We start from the raw sequence: 25,482 nt of genomic DNA on the forward strand, positions 1-25,482 counted from the left end.
GCGTTCTCCTTGCAGTTAGTCAAGGAGTATCTCAGCCTCCTAAACTGATTTATAAATAGCTTCCTAATCTAGCTGCCAGTTACAAATTCTGTAACTAAACTTTAAGTCAGCAGGTTGTTCTTTACCAATATTCATTCAGATGTGCTGTGCAGTGTTTCTGGCATGTGCTATAGATTATCACCTGAAAGTAAAATGCCTTGGTAAAGTCTGTCACCATCTCAAAACAGTATGTTGCAAGAACATGAAGAACAAAAATAAATGAGTATTTATACTGTACCAAGTCTAAAATCTTACACGAATTAAAATGTAACACAAATTCCAAACCTGGTAACTACACAATTAACATTATTTCTGTAAAGAAAAGTTAAAAAGCTAATGTTGAGAAAAGAAAAAAATAAAGAAGGAAATACTACCAGCCAAACCATAACTTCTCAGTCATTACACAGCTGGCTTTACCTCTAAAAGGAAATACACAAATGGGAATAAGGATAATGTGGTTGCTTCTTCCCAATTTAAAAACAGAAGACAGTGATGATGTAAAGAACAAATAGATCTCTCCTTTAGTTTCATATCAAAAGATCAAATGCAGCTATCCTATAACCCTCTTGAACATGCAGTTTTTAAATACGAATTCAAGGCAGAGCAATCCATTTACCAACAAATGTTCACAATGGCCTTACCTATCAAAACTAAGCCAATTCCCTCAAGACAGCTCACCTAAAATTAAGCTAGAAACTGCAATTATAAAATTAGTTTTATTTATTTTCTACTTGCCTAATATAAATGCTACACCTTTCCAAAACCCTGTCCCTCTCTTTCCAAAAAATGCTATCTAAAAATAGCCCTGGCTGGTGTGGCTCAGTGGACTAAGTGCTGGCCTGCGAAACAAAAGGTCGTAGTTTCAATTCCCCGTCAGGGCACATGCCTGGGCTGCTGGCCAAGCTCTCAATAGGGGGTGTGCAAGAGGCAACTACACATTAATGTTTCTCTCCCTCTCTTCCTCCCTCCCTTCCCCTCTATCTAAAAAAACATTAAAAAATTAAGTCAAACTTAGCAGTTAAAAAAGGTATCAACAACTTTTAAAATAACTTTCCTAATTACATATTGAATACAACTAAAGATTATTCTAAACTATACCAATAAGGTACTTATTTAATTTCAAGTCACAAAAGGTAAAAAGATGACAAGAGAAAGACAACACACACTGTATTTGGCAAGTCAACTCAAAGCTTGTTACATGTACATATACTACAAGTAAAAGCAAACTTCGTTTTTTGCTCTTAATAACTGCATGGTAAACAAAAGATTACAGGCCAAAAATGAGTAAGCAGTTAGTCAGAACAACTGACGCAGCCCTGGCCTATGACATAGTTCTAGCACTAACAAGTAGATATATGCATTCCTATCCACAATACACAGTCATTGTACATATATACTTCAAGAGACATAGTACTTCTAGAACTCACTTTGGTAGCACATACAGTAAAACTGGAATGATAAAGAGAAGATTAGCATGGCCCATGTGCAAAGAAACACAGTCCTAACAAGCAAACAATAATAATGCTTTGATTTCTATGGTTCTACGAAATTAAAATAAAGGATAAAATAAGCTTTGAGGCAATAATTCATAAATTCATCACTTAAACCAATAATTTTAAGATAATGTTACTGTGCAAATGAGCATATAGTGATGCTCCATTATATAACTTCAACTGATATCCCATTATGACCAAGTGCCAACAAATGCAAGACAATTAGCTAGTCTAAGTCACTTAGTCTATGATAACAGTTAAGGGGCCACCTCCGTCATTCTTTTTCAGAAAGCAAATTCATAATCCTGGCATGAACACACAAACTTATCAAGTGAACCAACTAACTAAAGACCAAGATCACATGTGAATATTTTCAAAGTAGAGATTAATTCCACTCAAGAACTTCACACTTAAAAAATACAACAAAAAACTGTTAACCAAATAGTTCACTAGCCCAGTATATAAAGTCCATTATCTTCATCTCCAATAAATCTTCATTAAAGATTTATTACATATTTATTAATATACTACTATGTACCAGCTATTATTTTCTGGGTACCAGAGATACCAAGATGAAAAAGGTAGAGTCCCTGTTTTCACGAGATACAGGCACAAGATGATACAAAATGAGGAAACCAAAACAAAAAACAAACAAAACAGAATTATCTTATAAAGGATGGTTCCCTTCTAGTACAGGCTTCCCCTGCTAGATGAGAGATCTAGAAGCCTCTCTTTCAGTGTGCCAGCTGGTGCTATTGTGGGAAGCTGCATTCAGTTTTAGTGATTTTTTTTAAAAAATCCCTTTCAACACATTTGCCCATTTCACGATGGGTGATTTACAAGCGCATCTACCCATACCTGGCTGAGTGTTCAGCAGTTTTTTCCCCAAAACAAGCCCCTGCACCGCACTTCCTCTCCTACCTGCAGGCCTCGTTTCCTGCAGCTCAGAACTGAGGGGCATCTGTTCTCACGAATTGTGGGAATGTCCCACAATTCATGGGACATGAATTCAATGTCCCACAATGTCCCCATGCCCCACCCTCCCTATTCACCTGATCTCACCCCCAGCGATTCTTCTTTTTTGGTTGTTTGTTCCCCCAATGAAAAAGTCCTCAAAGGGAAACATTTTGCCATTGTGGAAAGAGGTGGCACAAACAAAAAAAATGGCAGAAGCAACTAAAAGCATCAAAATCAATGAGTTCAAAAACTGTTTTGGGCAGTGGTATGTGTACTGCATCAAATGGAGAATACTTTGAGGGTGACTTAAGTTTAAACATGAAAGAATACACAATTTTTAAAATAAATTCCAGAGTTTCCTGGGTCTTCCACCTTGTAAGAGTGTAGAAAAGAGAAAAAAAAGAAAACGCCTCTGCCGAGTGATAGGGAAGCAATCTGATTACCAACACTACCCATGGCTTGCCAGTGATGGCTCATTAAAGGGGAAGAGATGGAGCAATGGGTTCTATCCTCCCTCACCAAACAAGGGCATCTGACGTAAACATACATACCCAAAGGAGACAAACCTGAAAGGAAGATAAATATCCTTTTGTCAACCTGGCTGACTGAAGTGAAAAATTCAGAAAAGCAAACATTTGAAACATGGTTAAAAAGGTTAATAATACAAGCTCTGCCTGGGTGGCCAAGCTTGTTGGAGCATCGTCCCATACACCAAAACAGATAATATGAAGTCTTTTACTATCAGTCACTTTTACATTTTACATTACTCACATTATCTTCAATAAAGACAGACAAAAACTCATTTTGTTGGACATTTCCTCTTAAAAAACAATGCTGCTCCTTACTCCCAATGGCAGTAATATACGTAAGTTCAAATTGTCTTTCAAATAGTGATGATATACTGGTCAATGGGATAGTCTAATAGAGAATGAAGCAACAGCTCACAGAGAAACTATCCCTAATCTTAGTTTCCAAAGCACCAAGCCAAGAACAAAAAGTTAAAAGGGCACAAATATAGCATCACGAAACAGCAGAGCACAGATGCAATTTAAGTAAGGGATTTTCCTAAACTCATAGGGAGCTGGAACCAGCACCCTATATAGTCCAATTGAGGGCTTATTCCTCTGAAATCATGTTAACAATTTAAGAAGTACAGGAAGTGCTGTTTCCAAATGTAATCTTACATATTTACAGAAATTTTATTACTCAAAGATACATTTTCTCCTAACTATATTCCATTGCCTAAAGTTCTCTGTGAACTAGGAGAGTCTCCAGACTGACTGACTTCCACTCAAGATCCTTAATTGATATTTAAATCTTAAAGTTATTCTCTATTTACTTTTACTAGTATTATCTCAGTTTATGTATCTGTACAATAGAGCTAATAAGACTACCTATTCAGTAGGTTTTTATAAGGATTAACTGTGTTAACACATTTTAAGAGTTCAAAGTAGAAAGGGTTCCTTAATCTTAGCTATTATTCCCATCATGCAGACTACATTACACAACACTAAAGACTGAAAAGTTTCCTTTAACGTTTAAAAAAATCTACCTTCAGATCAAAATGAGATATACATTACTTCTGTTCAGACTTTATCAAACACCTGTGCCATCTATAGACCGAGAAACTTCCAAACCTCAAATATTGCCAGTATTAATCCAGTCTATAATAATCAAATTAATATAAAAAACCCAAATCGGCAAAATTTAACTTTCAGCTTCAAGATCAACAAAACTCCTTGCCTTGTCTATTTTAACACTGGCAGCAGAGAATAAACATATAGCACAATTCTGAAAATCAGCTCTAACTATGGCCTAACTTCACCTACAATAGCCAAAAGCTACCTGGGTATGAGAAATATCTAAAGGTTGTATGATTAAAATCCATACTCTCTCCACAATCTAGCCCTCAGACAATCGCTCCAATTGTATTACTATTACTACTTAAACACAACCTGTCCTTCCCCTGGCCACAAAGCACCCTATTTATCTTCTACAGTTAAACACAAACTCCTTTGTTCCCCAGAGTTCCAGCCTTCCTACCTACAAATGTTTGCCCATACTCTTTCCCCCAACTGAAAAACCTACTCCTCATTGATTACCATTTAAGCCCCAGTTCTCCCCCTTGTCAAAAGCAGTATCTCTCCCCCCTGATTTTCAGTGAACATAGCTCACATTTGCCTGGAAACATAGCTATCTGTATATGTCATCCTTTATAGACTGAGGATATGACCAGTGATTTCACTTTTGGACTTCTTAATCTTTCCCAACACAGTATCTTTATTATAATAAATACTCAGTATATAATTGCTAATGAGTATATTAATTTCCCCAAGACTAATACCTGTTTGGTAGAGATCCATCTTTAAACAGTTAAGAATAACTAATAATTAATGTATCATTTGCAGATAAATAGATGTCCATAGTTAAATCATAACAATCAAACAATACCCCCAAAGAACTGTACTGACTTTTAACTAGTTCATCAAACTTTTTCTAGTCATATTGATCATCATCAGATAAGACAGTTTAAGTTCATTAATAAATCTGGAACTAAAAAAAATTGATTTCCAGAGAAACTCACAAAAGCCAGAAGATTGCAGTGCCTGATTTTATTTGTTCAGAGACCCAAACCACCATGTATGTATAACAATATTCAGAAATTGAATTTCAGGTGCTAAAATTTATCTAGTGCCCTACACAAATGGTAACAGAACTATGCATCCCTCCTTCCTATATCTTTCAATAACCCTACCACAAATTACTTGGGAAAATGAAAGAGTACATAACATTTGCACCTAAAGGTAGGAAAGCAGCTAATAAATGGAAGTTAAGAGGATTCTAAAACGAGCATTTAAGAAGGAGGGTTAAAGAAACCAGTCTATTGACTATTGTCCCTACAAGACACTTACAGGATTCCTCTCCAGCCTCATCAGCCCTTACTCCCATTAATACTTTGTATTCCACCATATAGCACTATGTAAAGTTTTCCCCAAACAAATCATAATGCTCTTTCTTGCCTCTATGTCACAGAATGTGCTAATTTAAGAGGAACCTTTTTGTCCATCTGACAAATCACTATTCATCCTTAAAATTCCTGTTACCTCCTCTATGAAGCCATCAATAACCTAACTTCAAAATTAATTACTCCAGCCCTTAATGCTTTAATACTTTATGTAAAAAAGTATTATACATTTATTTCAACATATTCCAATTACTTGTTTGAATATTCTCATTATTAGGTCTCAAGTTCCTTTCAAGGTAAGAATCAAGCGTCTTCATCTTTACATTCTTGTCTTAGTCATTCTCCCTTACCACTCCGCTCTCTTTACACATTTAAAAGACTACAATGAGAACCTAAAAAAAAAAGTTCCTTGATTAGATTAAGTGGTCCATTCAGATGAAAGAATGTTTGACTCAGGTATTTCCATTTATCAGTCAATGAGCAATAGGAAGTACTATAGACTGCCATCAGGAAATTTTTTTCTCCCTCCCTGGTCTCTATTTCCATATTACACAGAGATTATAGAGTTGTATTCCATGTCAACTTCAAAGGAATGGGAAAACAAAAATATCCTTAATTTTCCTACCACCTTGCCTCTTCACAACATATACAAAAAATTAACTGAAAATTGATCAAACCCGAAAGAGCTAAAACTATAAAACACTTAGGAGTAGGATTAGGTGTAAAATGGTGTAACCCTGGATTAGACAATGATTTCTTAGATATTATACCAAAAGCATAATCAAAGAAAAATAGAAAAATTAAACAAAATCAAACACTTTTATCAAAGGACACTATCAAAAAAGTGAAAAGACAAGCCACAGAATGGGAAAAAGTATCTGCAAATCATATAAGAATTTAGTATCTGAAATTTGTAAAGAACTTTTCTAACATCCCAAATATAAAAAGAACCAAATTTTAAAATTGGCAAAAAATCTGAACAGACATTTTTTCAAGGATATAAAATGGTCAATAAGCACATAAAGATATTCAACATCATTAATCATTAGGGAAACAAATCAAAAACTAAAGATACCACTTAACATACACAAGGATGAGTACAATAAAATTTTTTAAGTGTTTTAAAAGCCTGAAAATAACAAGTGTTGACAAAAATGTGGAGAAATGGGAACCTTCTCACATTGCTGCTGGGAACGTAAAATGGTATAGCTGCTATGGAAAACAGTCTAGTATTTCCTCAAAAAGTTAAACATATAATTACTTAACCCAGCAACTCTTCTCCTCAGAAATATGCAAGAGAAATGAAAACACATGTCCACACACTTATACACAAATGTCTGTAGCAGTATTACTCTTAGTGGGTTTGAAGGAGTAAACAATCCAAATGTTCATCAATGGGTAAACAGATAATCAAAATATGGTATGCCCACACAAGATAATATTATTAGGTTATAAAAAAGAAAAAAGTACTATAGTATTGATGAACTAGAAAGCATTCTGCTAACTGGAAAAAAAACATAAAAGGCCACTTATTGCATTATTCCATTTATATGAAACATTCAGAATAAGAAAACCCATTATGTTATATGAATTATATATTTCTCAATTTGAAAACTGCAAAAAAAATCACTTTACATCATAATCCCCTTTTCACATTAGCTTTAGTTAGGTGACAATATTTCAAATCATTCAATACCATGCATGAATTCAATTTCTGCAACTGTTTATTTTGTGTTCAAGTACAGTTGTCTGTCTTTCCCTTCCACCACTCCCACCCCACCCCACCCAAGCCATCCCCACCTCCCTCCACTGATTCTACCTCGCCTTGGTTTTTTTTACCCATGTGTCCTTTATAGTTGGTTCCTGAAAACCCTCCCCACCCTCAATATCCCCTCCCACTTCCCCTCTGGTTATTGTCCATTTATTCTTAATTTCCATGTCTCTGGTTATATTTTGCCCATTTCTTTTGTTGATTAGGTTCCACCTAAAGGTGAGGTCATTGGGTATTTGTCTTTCACTGCCTGGCTTATTTCACTTAGCATAATTCCAGTTCCATCCATGCTGTTACAAAGAGTGGGAGCTCCTTCTTTCTTTCTGCTGCATAGTATTCCATCATGTAAATATGCCCTAGTTTTTTGATCCATTCATTTACTGATGGGCACTTAGGTTGCTTCCAGCACTTGGCTATTGTAAATTGTGCTGCTATGAACATGTGGGGTGCATAGGTTCTTTTGGGTTGTTTCAGGATTCTTAGGATATAATCCTGCAATGAAATTGCCAGGTCAAAAGGCAGTTCCATTTTTAGTTTTCTGAGGAAATTCCATACTGTTTTCTACAGTGGCTGCACCAGTCTGTATTCCCACCAACAGTGCACTAGGGTTCCCTTTTCTCCATATTCTCTCCAGCACTTGTTTGCTGATTTGTTTATGTTGGCCGTTCTGGCTGGTGTGAAGTGGTAGCTCATTGTGGTTTTAATTTGCATCTCTCTTGATAGCTAGTGATGCTGAGCATCTTTTCATGTCTCTGGGCCCTCTGTATGTCCTCCTTGGAAAAATGTTTGTTTAGGTCTTTTGCCCATTTTTTTATTGGGTTGTTTGTCTTCCTGGAGTAGACTCATGTGAGTTCTTTACATATTTTGGAAATCAAACCATTGTCTGACGTATCACTGGCAAATATGTTTTCCCATACAGTTGGTTCTCTTTTCATTTTAATGCTGTTTTTTTTAGCCATGCAGAAGCTTTTTATTTTGATGAGGTCCCATTTGTTTATTCTTTCCTTTATGTCCCTTGCTCTAGGGGACATATAGGTAAAAATACTACTGTGTAGAATTATCTAAGATTTTCCTGGCAATGTTTTCCTCTAGGATTTTTATGGTGTCACGACTTGTATTTGTCTTTTATCTATCTTTAAATTATTTTTGTGTATGATGTAAGTGGGTGATCGAGTCTCATTTTTTCACATGTAGCTGTCCAGGTCTCCCAACACCATTTGTTGAAGAGACTATTTTTACTCCATTTTATGCTTCTACCCTCTCTGTCAAATATTAATTGACCACAGAGACTTGGGTTTATTTCTGGGCTCTATTCTGTTCCATTGGCCTATGTCTCTGTTCTTATGCCAGTACCAGGCTGTTTTGATTACACTGGCCTTGTAATAGAGTTTGATTCAGGTATTGTGATCCCTCCTACTTTGTTGTTCTTTCTCAAAACTGCTTCAGCTATTCAGGGTTGTTTATGGTTCCATATAAGTTTCTGAAATTGTAAACAACTGTTTCAAGTACATCATAAAGGTGTGCCAACCCTCTTCAGTATGAATACCACCTGTTATTTACTCTTTGGTATATACTTGAATTACAGTAAAACTTTCTTTGTATATTAGATATATTTAAAAGGTATATTTCTATTTGTTAAGTATTCATTCACAAGATAACTACCTCTATTACCAGCACATGAAGTTTTTAAAGATACAAACCAAGACCCTTGTTCTTAGAGCTTATAGTCGCATGAGACTACCTGATTAATATTCTCATTATGTAATTAATCAGTAGAAACAGGTACATTAAAACACAGCAACCAAGTACACCCTATGAAGTCACATGTAAAGTGCATCTGCAACCTTTAGTGAGCCAAGTTTGGAAAGCATTTCTAGCTTCCTCGACCACTACTTGGAAGATGTATCCCTTGAGCAAAATTACAATACTTAGGTTGGTTTCAAGTAGTAAGTTTGTGACTATAAACGCCAGAATGTTTCCAGAAATCACTGCTGAAATTCCAAATGTCCAGAGAAAACTTTCGGCTATTCCCACTAGCCCCTGGCGTTAACAATAGCCTAGGTTCAGTGTTTCAACTATCCCAACCATCACTACTATCACTCTAGCCCTTGCCTCAAACTTATAAGGCTTCATTCTAAGGATCATTTCTTTCCCTTTTACATTTTGACTATCTACTAAGCGTACTTTATCACTCCTTACTGCTAAGGTAAGTCTGCCATACATTTATACTCTGGAGGCACAATACACATAGACTACAATGTGATAAGCACCTCCTGAAGGTGTAAAAGGAAGCGGCTCTGATAAACATTTCAAATCTATTTCTAGACCCTTTTTTAATTCTTAAAAGTAGTTTCTACAATACTTTCTAGAACATATCCTCAAAACATTCATTTTAATATAGTTTTCAAACTGAGCATCTGCAACACCCTCCCCAACCATTTTTTTTTGCCGTAACACACCACATAATAAGCTAAACAAAACCAGACCCTTCAATATCACCTGTTTCATGAATGACATAGCAACTTACATTCTTATCAGTGCTGATTGACTTTATATACATATTTGTAGCCATGTAATTACAACTAAGATAATCGCCATAAAAATACTAAATGTCAGAACAGATGTCTATGCTATGTCTATAAATTGTTCACAGAAAAGTCTGAGCTGTGAAAGGAGATTACAAGTAATCATTCAATATTTACTGAGCACCCATGGGATTACTGATTAGGTATCGTGGGAAGACATATAAAACAGTACAAAGAGAACAGTTCCTATTCCACAAAGAAAGCATACATGAACCCAAAATATGTATAAACATATGATACTAACTACAGTTAAACAAAATTATAAACTTTGAATGACAATAATGCCTGAATGATAAGACCAATGGGTGTTATTCAGTAATGAAAGAGGTTACTATAAATATGAATGTCAACAAAAGCAAGTTAATTTAAAGGAAGGATGGATCTGTTTTGACAGAGAAAGATAAAGGTATTTGAGGGTAAATACTATGTGCAAAGTCTAATAGACATTTTGAGGCTAAAAAAATGGTACATGCAAAGTGTAATAGTACAGGGATCAAGAACTTATTTGAGACAATTGACACCTAACATGCTTGACTGAACAGAAATAACTCAAGATGTTAAAAAAAAAAAGGGATAAAGAAAGATGAATCAAGAGTCCCAAATAATGACAAGCTTTACTAAGGCCTTTTGGGGGGGGGAGACATTAAAGTTAGACTCTTTTTGCCTCCAGCAGTCCCCTTTCCAAGTCACACAGCACATTCTTTCCAATATACTTAATATATATGACATAATCAAAAGATTATGCCGTATCTCCTGCTTAAAGTCCTCCAATGGTTGGGTCACTGTAAGTTACCAAATCAAATCCAAAATTACTCTGAGAGTTTAAAGGACCTCTTAAAAGTAGTTACTCTCAAAGAATCCTTTTCTCCCCTCTAATACACATTCTTCCTTAGTTGCATTTTTTTAGTCTCAGAACTTTCACAATGTTAAAATTGACGACTCCCAAAAGTTTTGGTTATGTGGTTTTTCTCTATTGATATTTACTACTAGAGATTCAGAAAATTTAAAATATTTATTAATTCATTTTTAAAAGCTCTTATGTTAATATTTGCCATGAAAATAACTATTTTCCAAAATAAAAATGTAGAACAATGTAATTTAGAACATGTGCAAATCTTTATATTAACTGGCTTAATAGGAAACAGTTTGATTCTCATTATCTGCTATTGCATTCAATTTGTTGCAATATCACCTACCACACAGCCTCTGGAAACACTACTGTACAGTCATGAAGAATGAAAATAGAAAAGGCAAATAATGTCTTAGTATACAAATATAGTTTTTACCTCAAAACATACTGAAAAAGCTTTGGGGCCTCCCAGGAGTCCTAGGACCACACTTTAAGGCACTGCCATGAATAAATGAATATGGTTAAATCATTTCTTGAAAGAGAAAAGTACTAAATAAGAAGTCATACTAAGATGAAAGCACAGACCTGATGCTACACTACCTAGGTTGAAATCCCAATTCTCTTCTTTCTGGCTGTGTGACCACAGGCAAATTAGTAAAATGGTGATAATAAAATCTCTCACACAAAGTTATTGAAAGAAATAAGCTATTTAAATAAATGTAAAGTGATCAGTAGGGCTGAGTGCCCTGCACAAAATAAGCACAAATATTTGTTAAATAAATATAAAATCAATCTAGGCATACGCACACACACAAAAAAGGTCCAGCTGTATTTCTACTATATTCCAATATAACAAGAAACCCTTAAATATTATGATAATCTGAAAACTACAACATTGAATATTTCATACAAAAGTTTAGGTTCATCAAAATTCCCTTTTAAAGGAATATCATTAGTAAAATCTAATTGCCCAGAAACTCTTCTCCTTAAAAAGAACCACATACACAATGAACACACAAGGTTTTTAAAAAGTTAAATCAAAAAAGTTCAAATCTCTAGAGAAATGTACATATAAAGCAGTTTAACTGGGAACATACTGAAACAGAACACAAAGTAACGGAAATGCCACTTCAGCCACCAAAAAGAACAGGAACAGCAAATAATAAAAGCCTTTAGTTGAAAATTAACCCTACTTCTTCTCAGTATGGCTCTAACCTCTTGCCAAGAAGCCTTTAAGTTTACTTTTCTTCTTTGATCTTAAGGGAGAAATCATGGAATTAAGCACTGTGGAACAGAAGAAAAGAGAACAGAAGTGGCCTTCTAAATTCGTTATGGTGAAATTTCACATCAAATATCAAAAAAAGATAATCAGGCTCAAAATAAACAATTTAAAGCAATTCTGACAATTAAATGGATTATTTTGAACAATGGATATATTTTTAAAATATCTAGTTTTATACAAATGATTCACAGATCAAATGAGAACCAAAAAATCAAGTCATAGGAAGTTTCATTTTTTCAGCCAGTACTTGTAAATTAAATTCAGACACCTTGAAAAATGACTCAGTATATATAAAACATATAGTAAACATAAAAAGCACTGCTACAAAAATAAAAAAATAAATGTGGTCCAATAGTATTTTTTTCTTTTAAGTATATTTTATTGATTATGCCATTACAGTTGTCCCATTCTTTTTTCTTCCTTTTATTCCTCTTCCTCCAATACCTCTCATCCCATAAATATTCCCTTTCCCACCCTTAGTTCATGTCCATGGGTTATACGTATTAGTTCTTTGGCTTCTCCATTTCCTATACTATTCTTAACCTCCTGTCTATTTTGTACCTACCAATTGTGCTTCTTATGTCCTGTACCTTTCCCTCCATTCTCCTCCCTCCTCCTCCCCGATAATTCTCCAGGTGATCTCTATTTCTGTGATTCTATTCCCATTCTAGTTGTTTGCTTAGATTTTGTTATTTTAGGATCAGCTGTTGATAATTGTGAGTCTGTTGTCATTTTATTGTTCATAGTTTTTGATATTCTATTTCTTAGGTAAGTCTCTTTAATATTTCATATAATAAGGGCTTGGTCATGATAAACTCCTTTAACTTGATTTTATCTGGGAAACACTTTATTTGCCCTTCCACGCTAAATGATAGCTTTGAGGGATAGAGTAACTCTGGTGTAGGTCCCTGCTTTTCATGACTTTGAGTAGTTCTTGCCAAGCCCTTCTCGCCTGTAAGGTTTCTCTTCAGAAATCAGCTGGCAGTCTTATGGGAACTCTTTTATAGGTAACTGTCTCCTTTTCTCTTCCTTTTAAGGTTCTCTCCTTATCTTTGGCCATTTAATTATGATGTGTCTTGGTGCGTTCCTATTTCAATCCCTGTTGTTTGCGACTCTCTGAGCATCCTGGACGTGTATGTCTATTTCCTCTGCCACATCAGGGAAGTTTTCTTTCATTATTTTTTCAAGTAGGTTTTCAATTTCTTGCTCTTCCTCTCCTCCTTCTGGCACCCCTATGGTTTGGATGTTGGAATGTTTAAAGTCGTTGCACATGTTCCTCAGCCTCTCATTTTTTTTTGAATTGTTTCTTCATTCTATTCCAGTTGGATATTTATTCCTTCCTTTTGTTCCAAATCATTGAGTCCCAGTTTCCTTCCTTTCACTGTTGGTTCCCTGTATATATTTTTAAATTTCATTTTGCACAGCCTTCAATTCTTTCCCTATTTGCATCAATACTCAATTATTTCTGCGAGCATCACTATTAACAGTGTTTAGAACTCTGCGGGTGATAGGTTTGCTATCTCCTCGTTGCTTAGTTCTTTTTCTGAAGCTTTTTAAACATTTTTATTTATTTATCTTTAGAGGGAAAGGGAAGGAGAGAGGGAGAGAAATATTAATGTACGGTTGCTTCTTGTGCATCCCCTGCTGGGAACTGGCCTGCATCCCAGGCATGTGCCCTGACTGGGAATTGAACCACAATTCTTTGGTTCGCAGGCTTGCGCTCAATCCACTTAGCTACACCAGCCAGGGCGGGCCTCTTTCTGAAGTTTTGACCTGTTTTGTCATTTGGACCATATTTCTTTGTGTCAGTGCACCTGTCACACTGTAAGGGACAGAGCCTTGGGTATTTGCCAAGGTGGGGCAACTCATTTCTCTATGCTGTGGCTCTGTATATGGAGGAGGGGTCAAGAGGGAACAATGCTGCTTGCTCAGCTCTCACCCTGCTTTCAAGAGACTGCAGTTTCTCCCATTACCACAACTCCTACAGATTTTTATAGCCAGAGGTTCTGAGGCTTTAGCCAGAGCTGGAACCCTGGTTTGTGCAGTCTATCTCACTCCTAAGTTGTTCTTCCCAGTTCATCTTCACACAATGTGGGATCACCCAACCACGCCTTGCCATGAGTCCTCTCTGCCCCTCCTACCATTCTGGGTGAATGTTTCTTATTTAATCCTTGGTTGTTGGTCTTCCATACAGTTTGATTTTCTGGCAGTTCTGGTTGTTTTTTGTTTTTAAATTGGCTGTTCCCTTCTTTTGGTTGAGTGAGGAAGCCAAGCTTATCTACCTACGCCTCCATCTTGGCTGCAACTCTCACAATCTAACAGTATTTCTTAAAAGAAGTCCACCAGTAAAGCCTAATTACTTCACAAAGATATTTTAGAATTTGCTAATTATAAATCAGGCAGGTACCAAAATGGCTGTCAGGTTCTCTTCAAAGTTTCTCTTTTAAAATACTTATTATTCAGGAACATAATTAAGATATATCAAGGAGAAAAACACTTTACATTTATGGAGTTCTGTTATATACCTCAGGCATTTGACATCTGTCATTTGATGCAACCAAATATTATCATTGACTCCACCTTCACTGGAGTCACCTTACCACCTTCACTGACTTTATTACCATTTTTCTGTATTTCAGAACTATTAAAAACTAAGTGACAGAATAGGTCAAAATAATGATAATATATATCTTCCTCAAATGCATCTTCTTGCAAATCAAACCCTGGTCACTGGATACTTTCTTGGCAATATGCACACAAAGCAACCACTGGATATCCTTAAAGACATTATAAATCAAGACATCTGCTCAAAAAGGTAATTACTTCAAGTGCATTTCAATATCTTATATTTTCCTTTTTTAATAAAGATAATACTTACAATTGTATTTTTATTTTTAATTCTATTGTATTTTTTTCTATACATTTTCAATGGTTACACAAACCACTAATTCAAATACAATTCACCTTGTACATATTCAAAAGTTTCACAAAATCTTACTTTTGAAAAAAAAAGTTTCCACAATTAAAATTAGGTAGGGCTAGATCCACACAAATATCTATTCTGTATCTACCATAAAGGTATGATTATAATAAATCAGGGGAGTCAAACTCATTTTCATTGGGGGCCACATTGGCCTTGAGGTTGCTTTCAAAGGGCCAAATGTAATTTTAGGACTGTATAAATGTAACTGCTCCTTAACTAGGGGCAAGGAGCTCAGCACTGCCACTGGGTAGAAACAAGGTCCTGGGCCAGATAAAACAAGGTAGAGAGCTAGATTCAGCTCACGATCCTTGTGTTTGCCACCTTTGTAATAGACGCTTAATAAGAACATGAATTTTGTCATAGAGAATATAAGGCAGATGCTATTTGGAATGACATCCTTGAATATTAATTGGGAAAAATATGGTTAAAAAAGTGAAGCCATTATAGCCACTAACACAAATGTTACATTCCAGTGAAACATGTCACAATTTAAGTGCCCAAGAATAGTAAATTAAACAAGTATAAAAAATTCTTCATATAAAAAATAAGACTAAAGGTTGTTAAATAAGAACTTTTTAACTAAGAATTATAAATTTAAAAATTGTGTTTGTCTATATTTTGATCATTATGGGTGTTTTAAGCATTCTATGTCTTCTTTAAATGGAGTTAGAGACTACTTTCTATACATACAGTTTCCCTCTCCCACAATTGAGAAGGTTAAATTAGATAGTGGTTAGTAAGTGCCTAGCAAATTGAAGTCATTAAAATTTATGTTTGAACTCTTATGGGCCGCTAGTCGTCTACTTTGATCATGGCCACAAGAGCCCTGGACTTAAATGTAAATCATGTTCAATCATGTTCATTTTTACAAATATGTTTCAAGCTTGACAACTCTATTCACACTAGAGTCACACTAAGTAACACTACTATCTACTGATACCTATAAGCAAAACAAACAATCTTTCTTAAGCAAGTATATGACCACTGTTAATAAAATGAGAACAGTTTGTGTGGCATCAATGTAACCTGTCAGCCAAAGAGAGTGGACTGGAATGCGCATGTGTGAACCATTACAACTTCACTGTACTGGTGAGTGGGAGCTGAGGATGCTGCTGAGTGAATGTATGTACTGTGTAGCCACCACATTCAAAATGACGGAGCAAGTAGAGCAATGAATCTGCATCAAATTTTGCATTAAGCTTAAGCATTCCTGTACAGAAACTACTCAGATGATCCAAAAGGCCACAACTATGCATCACATCTGGTACACTTTTTTGGCAAAAACATCGAATCACCCAGGTGACTCAGCCACTCTACAGTCCAGATTTGGCACCCTGCAACTTCAGGCTTTTCCCAAATCTAAAATCACCTTTGAAAAGGAAGAGATTTCAGACCCTTGATGTGACTCAGGAAAATACAACCAGGCCACTGATGGCTAGTGGAAGATCTGTGTGAGATCCCAAGGTGCCTACTTTGAAGGGGATTGAGATGTCATTGTCCTATGCACAATGTTTCTTGTATCTTATATCTTCTTCAATAAATGTCTCTCTTTTGCATAATACATGGCTGGATGCTTCCTGGACAGACATTGTAAAATACAGCATCAACTAAGCCCTTAATTCATCAATTATAATAATCACTTCCTAATAAGAAAGACCTTAGGGAAGAACACAGAACTACATCCACACTCTAAAGTCTTAGAGGGGGAAAGTCCTAAGCATCTTCTTGTTAAAAACACTTAAAAATGAAATTATCAAAATAAATAGTGAAATAGTTTTCATTAGTTCCAAGTAAGTAGGCAATGGTTTGGGCAGACATTAAAAATGAAATACAACTTTGCTTTTACTAGAAAGAAAACGTCCTATTAGAGGAAAAATCATCCCTATATTAAAGCCTAAAATGCATGGTGTCAAGACTCAGAACTGTGATAGCCTTCTCAATTTTCTCAAAGTACATTAAAGTGTATATGGAAGGTGTTTAGAAAAACCACTCATTGGTCAGACTAAAAATTATTTCATTAGTGAAAACTGATTAGAAATGCATTTTAAACAATATAGGAAAAATATTACCACTCTATTTTTAAAACCTCACTGAGAATAACAGTAGTTGATCCTTATTTACATGAAAATATATTTAAAAATCAAACATTACCAGTAACACTCAAATTCTAAATAAGTGGGAATTTATAAACACAAGTGGTAGAGAAAAAGAAGTACAAACATGAGAGTATCCTGCAAACTTAAAATCCCAGCTAGCATCTGCAGTAGCTTCTATGATTACGAGAGGAAAGGTTAACATTCATAAAGCCCCAAGTAAGTATTCCCACCCTAACCCTACCTAGACTATTTTCCGACCTTCTTAGCAATATATTCAAAGGAACTGCTAAATTTGAAGTATGACAAAAAACCTTTGTGAGAACCTTACAAAACTCTATCTGTTCTTGTTGTAAATTATTATTTTGAAGTAAGAGAAGAGGGCAATACATACTTCACAGTTACAAGTAATTTCTTCACATCCCCATCATTAAAAAGAAAAATAAAAAACAATAAAAGAATTAGCACAGTGTTAGAGCATACCATAAGGTTGGGTAGAGCAAGCCCAGGAGTCATTTGAAGAGATATAAACAGTACAAATGTCTGTTTAAAAAAAAAATCACTTACAGTTTCACTGCTTTTTAATTAAATTATGTATTACAACATCACCATTTAAATACAGTCTGCATTCTCTACACAGGCAAGAACTGATAGTTAGAAAGCAGCCTGCATGACTTGCGCACCTCAGAAAAGAACCAAGCAGTAATGATATATCTATTTTTTTTTACTTCTCCAGCAAAGGAACCAGTCACAATGAATAATGGTTTTGTCTGTAGGAATAACTTGTTTTAGCAGTACTTCATGAGCAAAGAATTCTTGGAAGAATTCACATTTTGTACATTTTTTTAATTGAAGACTTACAGCCAAAGTCCAAATAAGAAATCAAAACAGACTCCTGTCAGTGAATTTCCTTTCAGAACGTGCACACTCTTGCTTCGATTAGTAAAAGTAAAGCAAAGTAATTTTCACGAAGAATTAAGTCAGTCAGGGTGGTGAAAAAGGAACTTCTTACAGCACCTATTTCCCTAATTTGCCCCGAAAAGTTTCGGGTCAAAACTCCATTGAGTCAAAGCTTGAGTAATCCACTGAGCTTTGTACCTTGAGGCAAAGGAGCGGAAAGAAAAAGGAGGATATTACAGGTAGCTTCCAGGTTTGGAAGAAGTTGGGAGGAGTTAGGTCTAGTGGTTGCATGTGAGTTAGTGAATGGAGATGTATTACGCCGCGTAAGAAAGGCTAGTCCCCCAAAAGATACCTAGTATAAAATTAAAACGAAGTCCAAATTCAAGTATCACCGAACATTTTTCATCAGTTTTTGAAGACATTTATGTTATTTGTAGGTCTGACTATTAATCCATTTTGAATTCCAAAAGTCTGTGCTTCATACTCAAGCATCTAAATTCAAATGGCCAGGTTTAACAGTTCCAGGAATCGATACCATACAGCAAACCTTTTCCCATATCCCCATTAGCGCGCGCACACACACGCACACACACACACGCACACACACATACAAAGGCAGGGAGGGACGGGGGCTTGCCTGACATTCACAACTTAACCCAGTCCAAAAAAAAAAAAAAGGAAAATACAATGATTAAACTCCACCACAGGCAATTAAAAATCCCAACTTTCCACAAAGGTTTCCCTAAACCAAACGGAATCCCTTTATTTCCACCTTAACGAAGAAAGTAATCTGGGATTAAAGTCGGGTATTGAGCCTGATATTTAAAATAAAAGGAGACGGAGGAATTTAACTGAAACTACAGAGGCAAAGTAACACAAGTGTGGGTTGCAAAGGTGGGAGAGCAACCCAGGAAGGGACAGGAGAAGAGGCCACTGGAGCAAACGAAGTGGGAATCATGACTCGAAGGGAAGCAGCCCTCAGGGTTGCTGAGAAAAAGGGATTCGGATTGAAGCCAGCAGGCGTTTACGGGAACCCTAAGACGGCTAATGGGAAACAATGGGACGGTGAGACCGGAGCAAGCGGGAGACGCTCAGAAAAAGGCAACTAGGGTGGGATGAAAGGGAAGGCTGCAGTACACGGAGTAAGCAGGGAGGTGAGAGGCCAGGTGGCGAGGCACGTTGGGGCACCGTGGCGCTCCGTCAGAGAAACTAGGGTCCCCTAGGAACCCGGAGGGGAGTGGCTTGTCAGGGATTTTTAGACACGGAACGGAAACCGTAAAGGCAGGTGTAATGGAAGGAAAATACAGCTGGAACGAGCTCAGGACCCGCCGTGCCGGATAAGACGCAGGGAGGGAAATGCCCTTTCCCTCCCTGCCCGCTAAAGGAGGGGTAAGAAAAAAGATGGAAACCCATGGGTCGCGGCGCAGCCGTCGGCTTCACTCACAGTCCAGGTGCTTTTTCTTGGGCCCCATGATCTCGTGGGTCGTGGCCTTGCATACTGTCTTGGACACGGCGGAGCCGGTGACACTGTGCTGGGCGGCGGTGATACGGTCCGTCAAGCTCTGGCCGGACATCTCTGCGGCTTTTCCGCCACCCTTCCCGTTCCGCAGCCGGCGGGGACTGGGACCCCCAAGTGCCGGAGGACCCCCACCCCCCACCGCACCCCCTACCCTCACCGGCTCCTCCGCCCGCCGGCCTGGGGCGGGGCTCAAGGCCGCGCGCTGCCACCCAGGCCGGAAAGAACCGGTTCGTGTCACCCGCGGGGTCAGGCACGGTGCCGGGCGCTCTCCTGCCCCCACCTCACTTCAGCCCACCCCTTCCCTGGTCAGCTGGAGCCGGGCAGACTAAGAGGGACAGGCAGCTGCAGGAAAATGGCGGCGCCAGGCTCCACCTCGGAGCTTTCCGGGCTGCCCCGGGTCACGTGACTCGAGCACCGCCCCCTCCTCCTTCTCCCGCCCCTTTTCCTTTTCTTTCCTTTTAGACGCCCGCCCTCCCTCGCTCAGCGAGGAAGAGCGGGGCGGTGCCGGCGTGTAACGTGCTGGAACCCGCCCGGCGGGCGCAACAAGAGGGCCGCCCGAGGCTGGGGGCGGGGAGTGCGGGGCGGGCCGCGTCACGTGATACTCTTGCCAACAGGTCGCCAGAGGATGAGTCCGCTGGGGTCACAGAGAGGGGGCGGGGCAGGGGAAGGACGTTGAGTTCCGTACTCTGGGGGTCGGCCACTCCCCTTTCCCACCGCACTCGGAGGTTGCTCTAGTGGCTATGGTTGAAACCAGTGTCTTGACAAAGAGGAGGTGCAGCTGCTGTCTTCATAGCACCCCGGGAGGAAGGAGCTGTCAGACTTCTGGTTTCCCAGGCTTCCCTAGCATAATCAGGAATATGTTTAGGAATGCATCCTCCGCTCCCCGCCCCGACCCGGCCATCCTCGTGCCTAAGGAAAAAGGAAATACTTAAGTGGGCCCATTTTCTGACCCTGCCCCCAGGCCTCTCCCTGTTGTGGAACTATAGAAGCCCTCCCTGCTTACTAACACCGGGAGGGTTGGGGGTTTTTCCCCTTTTCTTGGGCGGCTTGGAAATGTCACCTGTTTTTGTTTGTCTCTGAAAACTCGACACGTTGCTGCCTGTCTAAATTTAGATACTAACCAGCCATTATTCTTTCTCTAGGGCGTCAAACAGGACAGGAAACACATAGTTTCACTGGAATTTGGAAAAGGAAGAAGTAGGATGATGTCAACCAGAGATTAGCTTGAACCCTGTAAGGTTAACTGATGGCTGTGATTAAAGATCCAGACCATAGAAGGAAGTGAGAAGTCCCATTTAAAAACTGAGGCAACGCTACCTGCCATCTCCCCTGGTTTATTTAATCTTTCTCCCTTTTTCTCTCGTGTAAACCACATTTTTCAGGGAAAGAAGACATTGATACGACCCTGGAAACATTTTAGAGGAATTATTACATCCTATGAATCTTCTATGAGATACAGATCTATTTCACAAAGAGTTTTAAAATGTTATTAGGGCCCCACATTTAACCCAGGTTTGGGAATGTTTTAAAATCTATATGAATGTTAAATTACCACAACAGTCCTATGTAATCCTGCTAGTTTCAAATGAAATGCTAACATACTCAAAGTCTGTGTACACCATCTGCCAGCCAAATCTAGATATGGTGCTTCAATCTGGTGACTCTCAAAAGAGACAAAGGTAATAGATAGTTAACATTTTATGTATCATATGAATTTTGTGGTATCTTCCCATTCTCTTGCCCCTCCCCTTTTTTTTCCACTATGGCTGGTGAAATTCTGCAACACCATGCTTTTGCCAAGAACATACAGTTCTTAAACCAGCAGGCTTCATCTTAGTCAAGCCAGCCCCAAATTTCACAAAATTGTAATGACTTCCTTCAGTGCATCTGCAGTCCATCTGTGGTTTGGTGTCCAGTTTGCTGACCTGTTTCTATCTAGCACTGGAATTATCCGATTCTCAAGACATGGTAGACATCCTTGCTACTCTTCTACAGTTTCCACTACATAGGTTACAATTGGACTGAGCCTCTCCGCTGGCAAACCCTTTGATGAGGTCATCAAGAGCATGGTGTTTAACTATCAATAGCTAAATACTTCATTCTTAGGGAAAGTGCTGGTTGAATGAATGAATGAAAACATTTTAAATTCACCCCTTTGGAAACACCAAACCTCTCATTTGATAAAATCTGCCCACTTTTTCACACTTACATCATGTCCATCCCATAATTGTCTGGAGCATCACCCTTATTTCAGTATTTTATTAAGTCTTACACTGTATTTCAGAAATATGTATTGCACACCTACAATGCATCAAGCATTACTCTGGGTACTGAATACTGTTCTAATGGTGAAGCCATCAATGCTTTGGGAATTAGTCAGTTCCTTTTTTAAAATTGTATTTATTAATTTTAGAGAAAGAGGAATGGGGAGAGAGAGAGAGATGGAGAGAAACTTCAGTTTGTTCCACTTATTTATGCATTCATTGGTTGATTCTTGTATGTGCCCTGACAGGGCATCAAACCTGCTACCTTGGCATATTGGGAGGATGCTTTAACCAACTAAGGTTCCCAGGCAGGACTCTAATCAGCTCTTAACTTTGACCACCATCTTGAAGCGTATTTGTTTTCATAGCAAAAGGAAAAGCTTGAATAGCACATACTATTTCCTAGATTCTCCTAATTAAAAAGTATGGTTCTCAAATTAAAATGGCGGGGGGAGGGGGATAGCAGTTTTTTTAATGCCTTCTATGTATTGGGAACACTACGTACATAAAGTTTTTCCTTTAATTTTCCCATTGCTATAACTCCAAAAGTATTATGCCTATTTAATATGAGGAAAAATGTAAGTTTTAGAAGTTAAGTCTTAAAAGTCCCAGAATCCCACAGATATTAACGTGTCAGAAGCAAGATTTAAAAACTCATTTCTTGCCCTGGCTGGTGTAGCTCAGTGGATTGAACACGGGCCTACATACCAAAAGACAGCGGTTCAATTCCCAGTCAGGGCACATGCCTGGGTTGCAGGCCAGTTCCCAGCAAGGGACACACGAGAGGCAACCATACATTGATATTTCTCTCCTTCTCTCCTTCTCTCCTTCCCTTCACCTCTAAAAGATAAGTAAATAAAATCTTTAAAAATAAAAAAATAAAAAATAAGAACACATTTCTTTCTGATACTTTCTTTACCTAGACCCTTTAGGCAAGACCTGTAGCAACCACCAATATAGGATAAATTCATCGAACAAATATCTCTTGCCTGCAAACTCAAATACTAGGCATTATAGATGCTAAAATACAATAATGTGTGAGACAAACATGGTCTCTGTTCTCGAAGTTCTTACAATATTTTAATTGGCCATAGATGAGAAGAAAATATGCTGCACGCCTGATGAACCTTTATAATGTCTATGACTTAAAAGAGAGTAAGCAACAAAAAGAATGTGGAAGAGAGGACTGACCAAAATTTTTACTCCTTATTACTTCACTGTTCACCCTTTCCCAATTGCAATGAACCCTCAGCTCCCTATCCTCATTCTACTTAGACATTAGAATCATCAAAATTATAATGTTTTGACATTCTGTTAGCTACGTTAATATGAACACCTGGCAAACCCTTCCTCCCTAAACTTTCTATGTTTATATTTCCTGATTCTGCCACATCAGTTAAAGATCATAATCTTATATAACCTTACCAAAGGACATTTCTTTGAATATTAGCTGAGCTCTCTTGCTAGAACCTCAAAGCAAATACTCCACTTCCAACTGTGGGGTCCTTACTCAGGTTATTACTCACCTTGTGCTTAGCACATTACATGCACTACCTCATTTAAACCCTAAAATTAGTTCAAGACCTTAAGTGGCAGACACAGCTCTGTGTTCACCAAACTCTGTTTCCTTTTCTCCTGAGCACACACTATACTTCCCAGCCTCCTTTGTAATGAATCGGGGTCATGTGACTGATTTCTATCCAATAGAATGTGGACCGAAATGATGAAAGCCATTTAGAGTTTGGTCCACAGAACCTGTAAAATGTCCTACATGTGGTGAACGTTCTCTTTTTTCCCCCCTATCTACCCACTGAACGAAGACTTCAAAGAATTCAGAAGAGCTTAAAACCACAAAATGGAAGAACCCTGGGGCCCCAAATAAACCCTTGGAGAAATGCTGCCCAGAACTGCATGACCAGAAAAATCTGTGCTGGATTTGACTTTTTTAAATTAAATTATGTCTCTTAAATTAGCTACCATGATTAATATACTTCTTTTCTCTCCATTTTACTGATGGAGAAAATGAGGCTTAAGAAAAGTGTAGTGCCTTGCTTCAGTTTGCTTAGCTATTAGGTGGGGAAGCTAGAATTAGATCTCGGATCTGTCTGACTTTAGAGCCTAGGCTCTCACGGCTTAGGTGGCTCCTGACCCTAGTTCATGTACTTTTTCCTTGTCATAAACTTCTGTATGACCTTTAATACACGCTGCTCCACCTAGCATGCTGAAAAGAAATAATCAGGGTAACCTCCAAGTTCTCTCACATATATTTGGCTCTCTTCCTATCCTTAACACACTCTCACCACACTTTCAGGAATTTTGCAATTTTCAATGCCACTTTTGATTTTATAATTGCAATGTGTATTTGGACATTTAATACTTGTTTAGAGATGATATGTAGCCTAGCTGTTAAATATAACCCATGCCTTAAAAGGGAAGATTAATCAAATCTTAACCCTGAATCATCATTGATGATTCTAATTATGAAGTAGAATGAAAGTGGGATACCACTTCCAGCCAAGATGGCAACCTAGGCAGACGTGGCTCTCCTCTTCACACAACCACCACAAAATTACAACTAAAATATAGAACAACCATCACTCAGAACTGACAGAAATCGAGTTGCATGGAAGTCTGATAACTACAGAATTAAAGAAACCATATCCATCCAAACTGAGCCGGAAGACTGGTGTCTTTCTTATCTGAGATTCTATCAACCTGGCTAACACTGACTCACCTTGGAGATCCACAGAGATTCTGACCCACCCAACTTGGCTCACCCAAGCTGCTTTTTCCTATGAGTGGCTGATCTTTGGCTCATGCTTCACAATTTCCTAAACCCTCTCAAACAAGAACTAGTTGGGCTCAGTGAGCCCTAGGCCCAGAACTAGCAGCCTAGATTCATAGAAATCTCTAAGCCTATCATGAGCAGCAGCCAGATCAGATTGCTTTATAACTCAGGCAGGGTGGCCCTGGACAAAAAGGGTGGGGCTGATCTTGGCCTGCACCACTTGGGAAACCCCAGGACCAGCATACCCAGAGAACAGCTACGGAGCATGTTGGAGCACCACTACCTGCCACTGCATAGCCGATCCTCCACAGAGGGAGGAGGTTGATGGTAAGTGGTCACAGCCAGTTCTTACAGTTGACTGGCCTGGGTAAATCCCTCCCACTGATCTGCCAACAGCAACTAAGACTCAACTATAAGAGAAGGGTGTACACAGCCCACACAAAGGGCACACCTCAAGTACCCTGCTTTGGTGATAGGAGAGGCTATGTCACTGGACCCTACAGGACACCTACTACATTAGGCCACACTACCAAGACACAAAGTCAAAGCAGCTCTACCTAATACACAGGAACAAACACAGGGAGGCTGCCAAAATGAGGAGATATAGAAACATGGCCCAAATGAAAAGACAGATCAAAACTCCAGAAAAAGCTAAATGAAATGGAGGTAAGCAATCTATTAGCTGCAGAGTTTAAAACACTGGTTGTGAGGACAGGATGCTCAAAGAACTTAGTGAGGAGCTTAACAGCATAAAAAGATCCAGCTGGAAATGAAGGATATGCTAATGAAGGATACAAAGAACAATTTACAGGGAAACAACAGTAGACTGGATGGAGCCAAGAATCAAATCAATGATTTGGAACATAAGGAAGAAAAAAACAATCATAACAGTAAGAAGAAAAGAATCCAAAAAAATGAGGATAGTGTAAGCAGCCTCTGGGACAACTTTAAGCAATCTAACATTTGCATCATAGGTGTGCCAGAAGGAGCAAG

General features: G+C 38.1%; 1 protein-coding gene, 1 long non-coding RNA gene and 1 other non-coding gene across 17 annotated transcripts in view; 2 read left to right on the forward strand and 1 right to left on the reverse strand.

Annotated features, from left to right (window-relative positions):
- The window catches only part of PICALM (phosphatidylinositol binding clathrin assembly protein), a 120,246-nt gene extending 100,405 nt beyond the window's left edge, over nt 1–19,841 (reverse strand). For 6 of the 15 annotated variants that reach the window (XM_037042895.1, XM_037042894.1, XM_037042889.1 and 3 more), the window contains exon 1: nt 19,363–19,840. In XM_037042895.1, coding sequence (XP_036898790.1) covers nt 19,363–19,492 — 130 coding nt within the window. In that variant the 5' untranslated portion in view covers nt 19,493–19,840. Of the gene's footprint in view, nt 1–19,362 lie in introns of all 15 variants that reach the window. The other 9 variants (XM_037042884.1, XM_037042883.1, XM_037042882.1 and 6 more) reach the window with 4 other exon arrangements.
- Nucleotides 1,459–1,562, forward strand: LOC118984799 (U6 spliceosomal RNA). The gene has a single exon (XR_005065987.1). It is a non-coding gene; the product is annotated as a U6 spliceosomal RNA (small nuclear RNA).
- On the forward strand, nt 19,088–23,675 carry LOC118984741 (uncharacterized). Its single transcript, XR_005065980.1, has 3 exons — nt 19,088–19,307; nt 20,580–20,670; nt 23,522–23,675. It is a non-coding gene; the product is annotated as an uncharacterized LOC118984741 (long non-coding RNA).
- The last annotated feature ends 1,807 nt before the right edge of the window (nt 23,676–25,482 follow it).

The sequence above is a fragment of the Sturnira hondurensis genome, unplaced genomic scaffold (assembly GCF_014824575.4).
Source record: "Sturnira hondurensis isolate 20B ecotype Veracruz unplaced genomic scaffold, ASM1482457v3 Scaffold0003801, whole genome shotgun sequence".
Lineage (NCBI taxonomy): Eukaryota > Metazoa > Chordata > Mammalia > Chiroptera > Phyllostomidae > Sturnira > Sturnira hondurensis.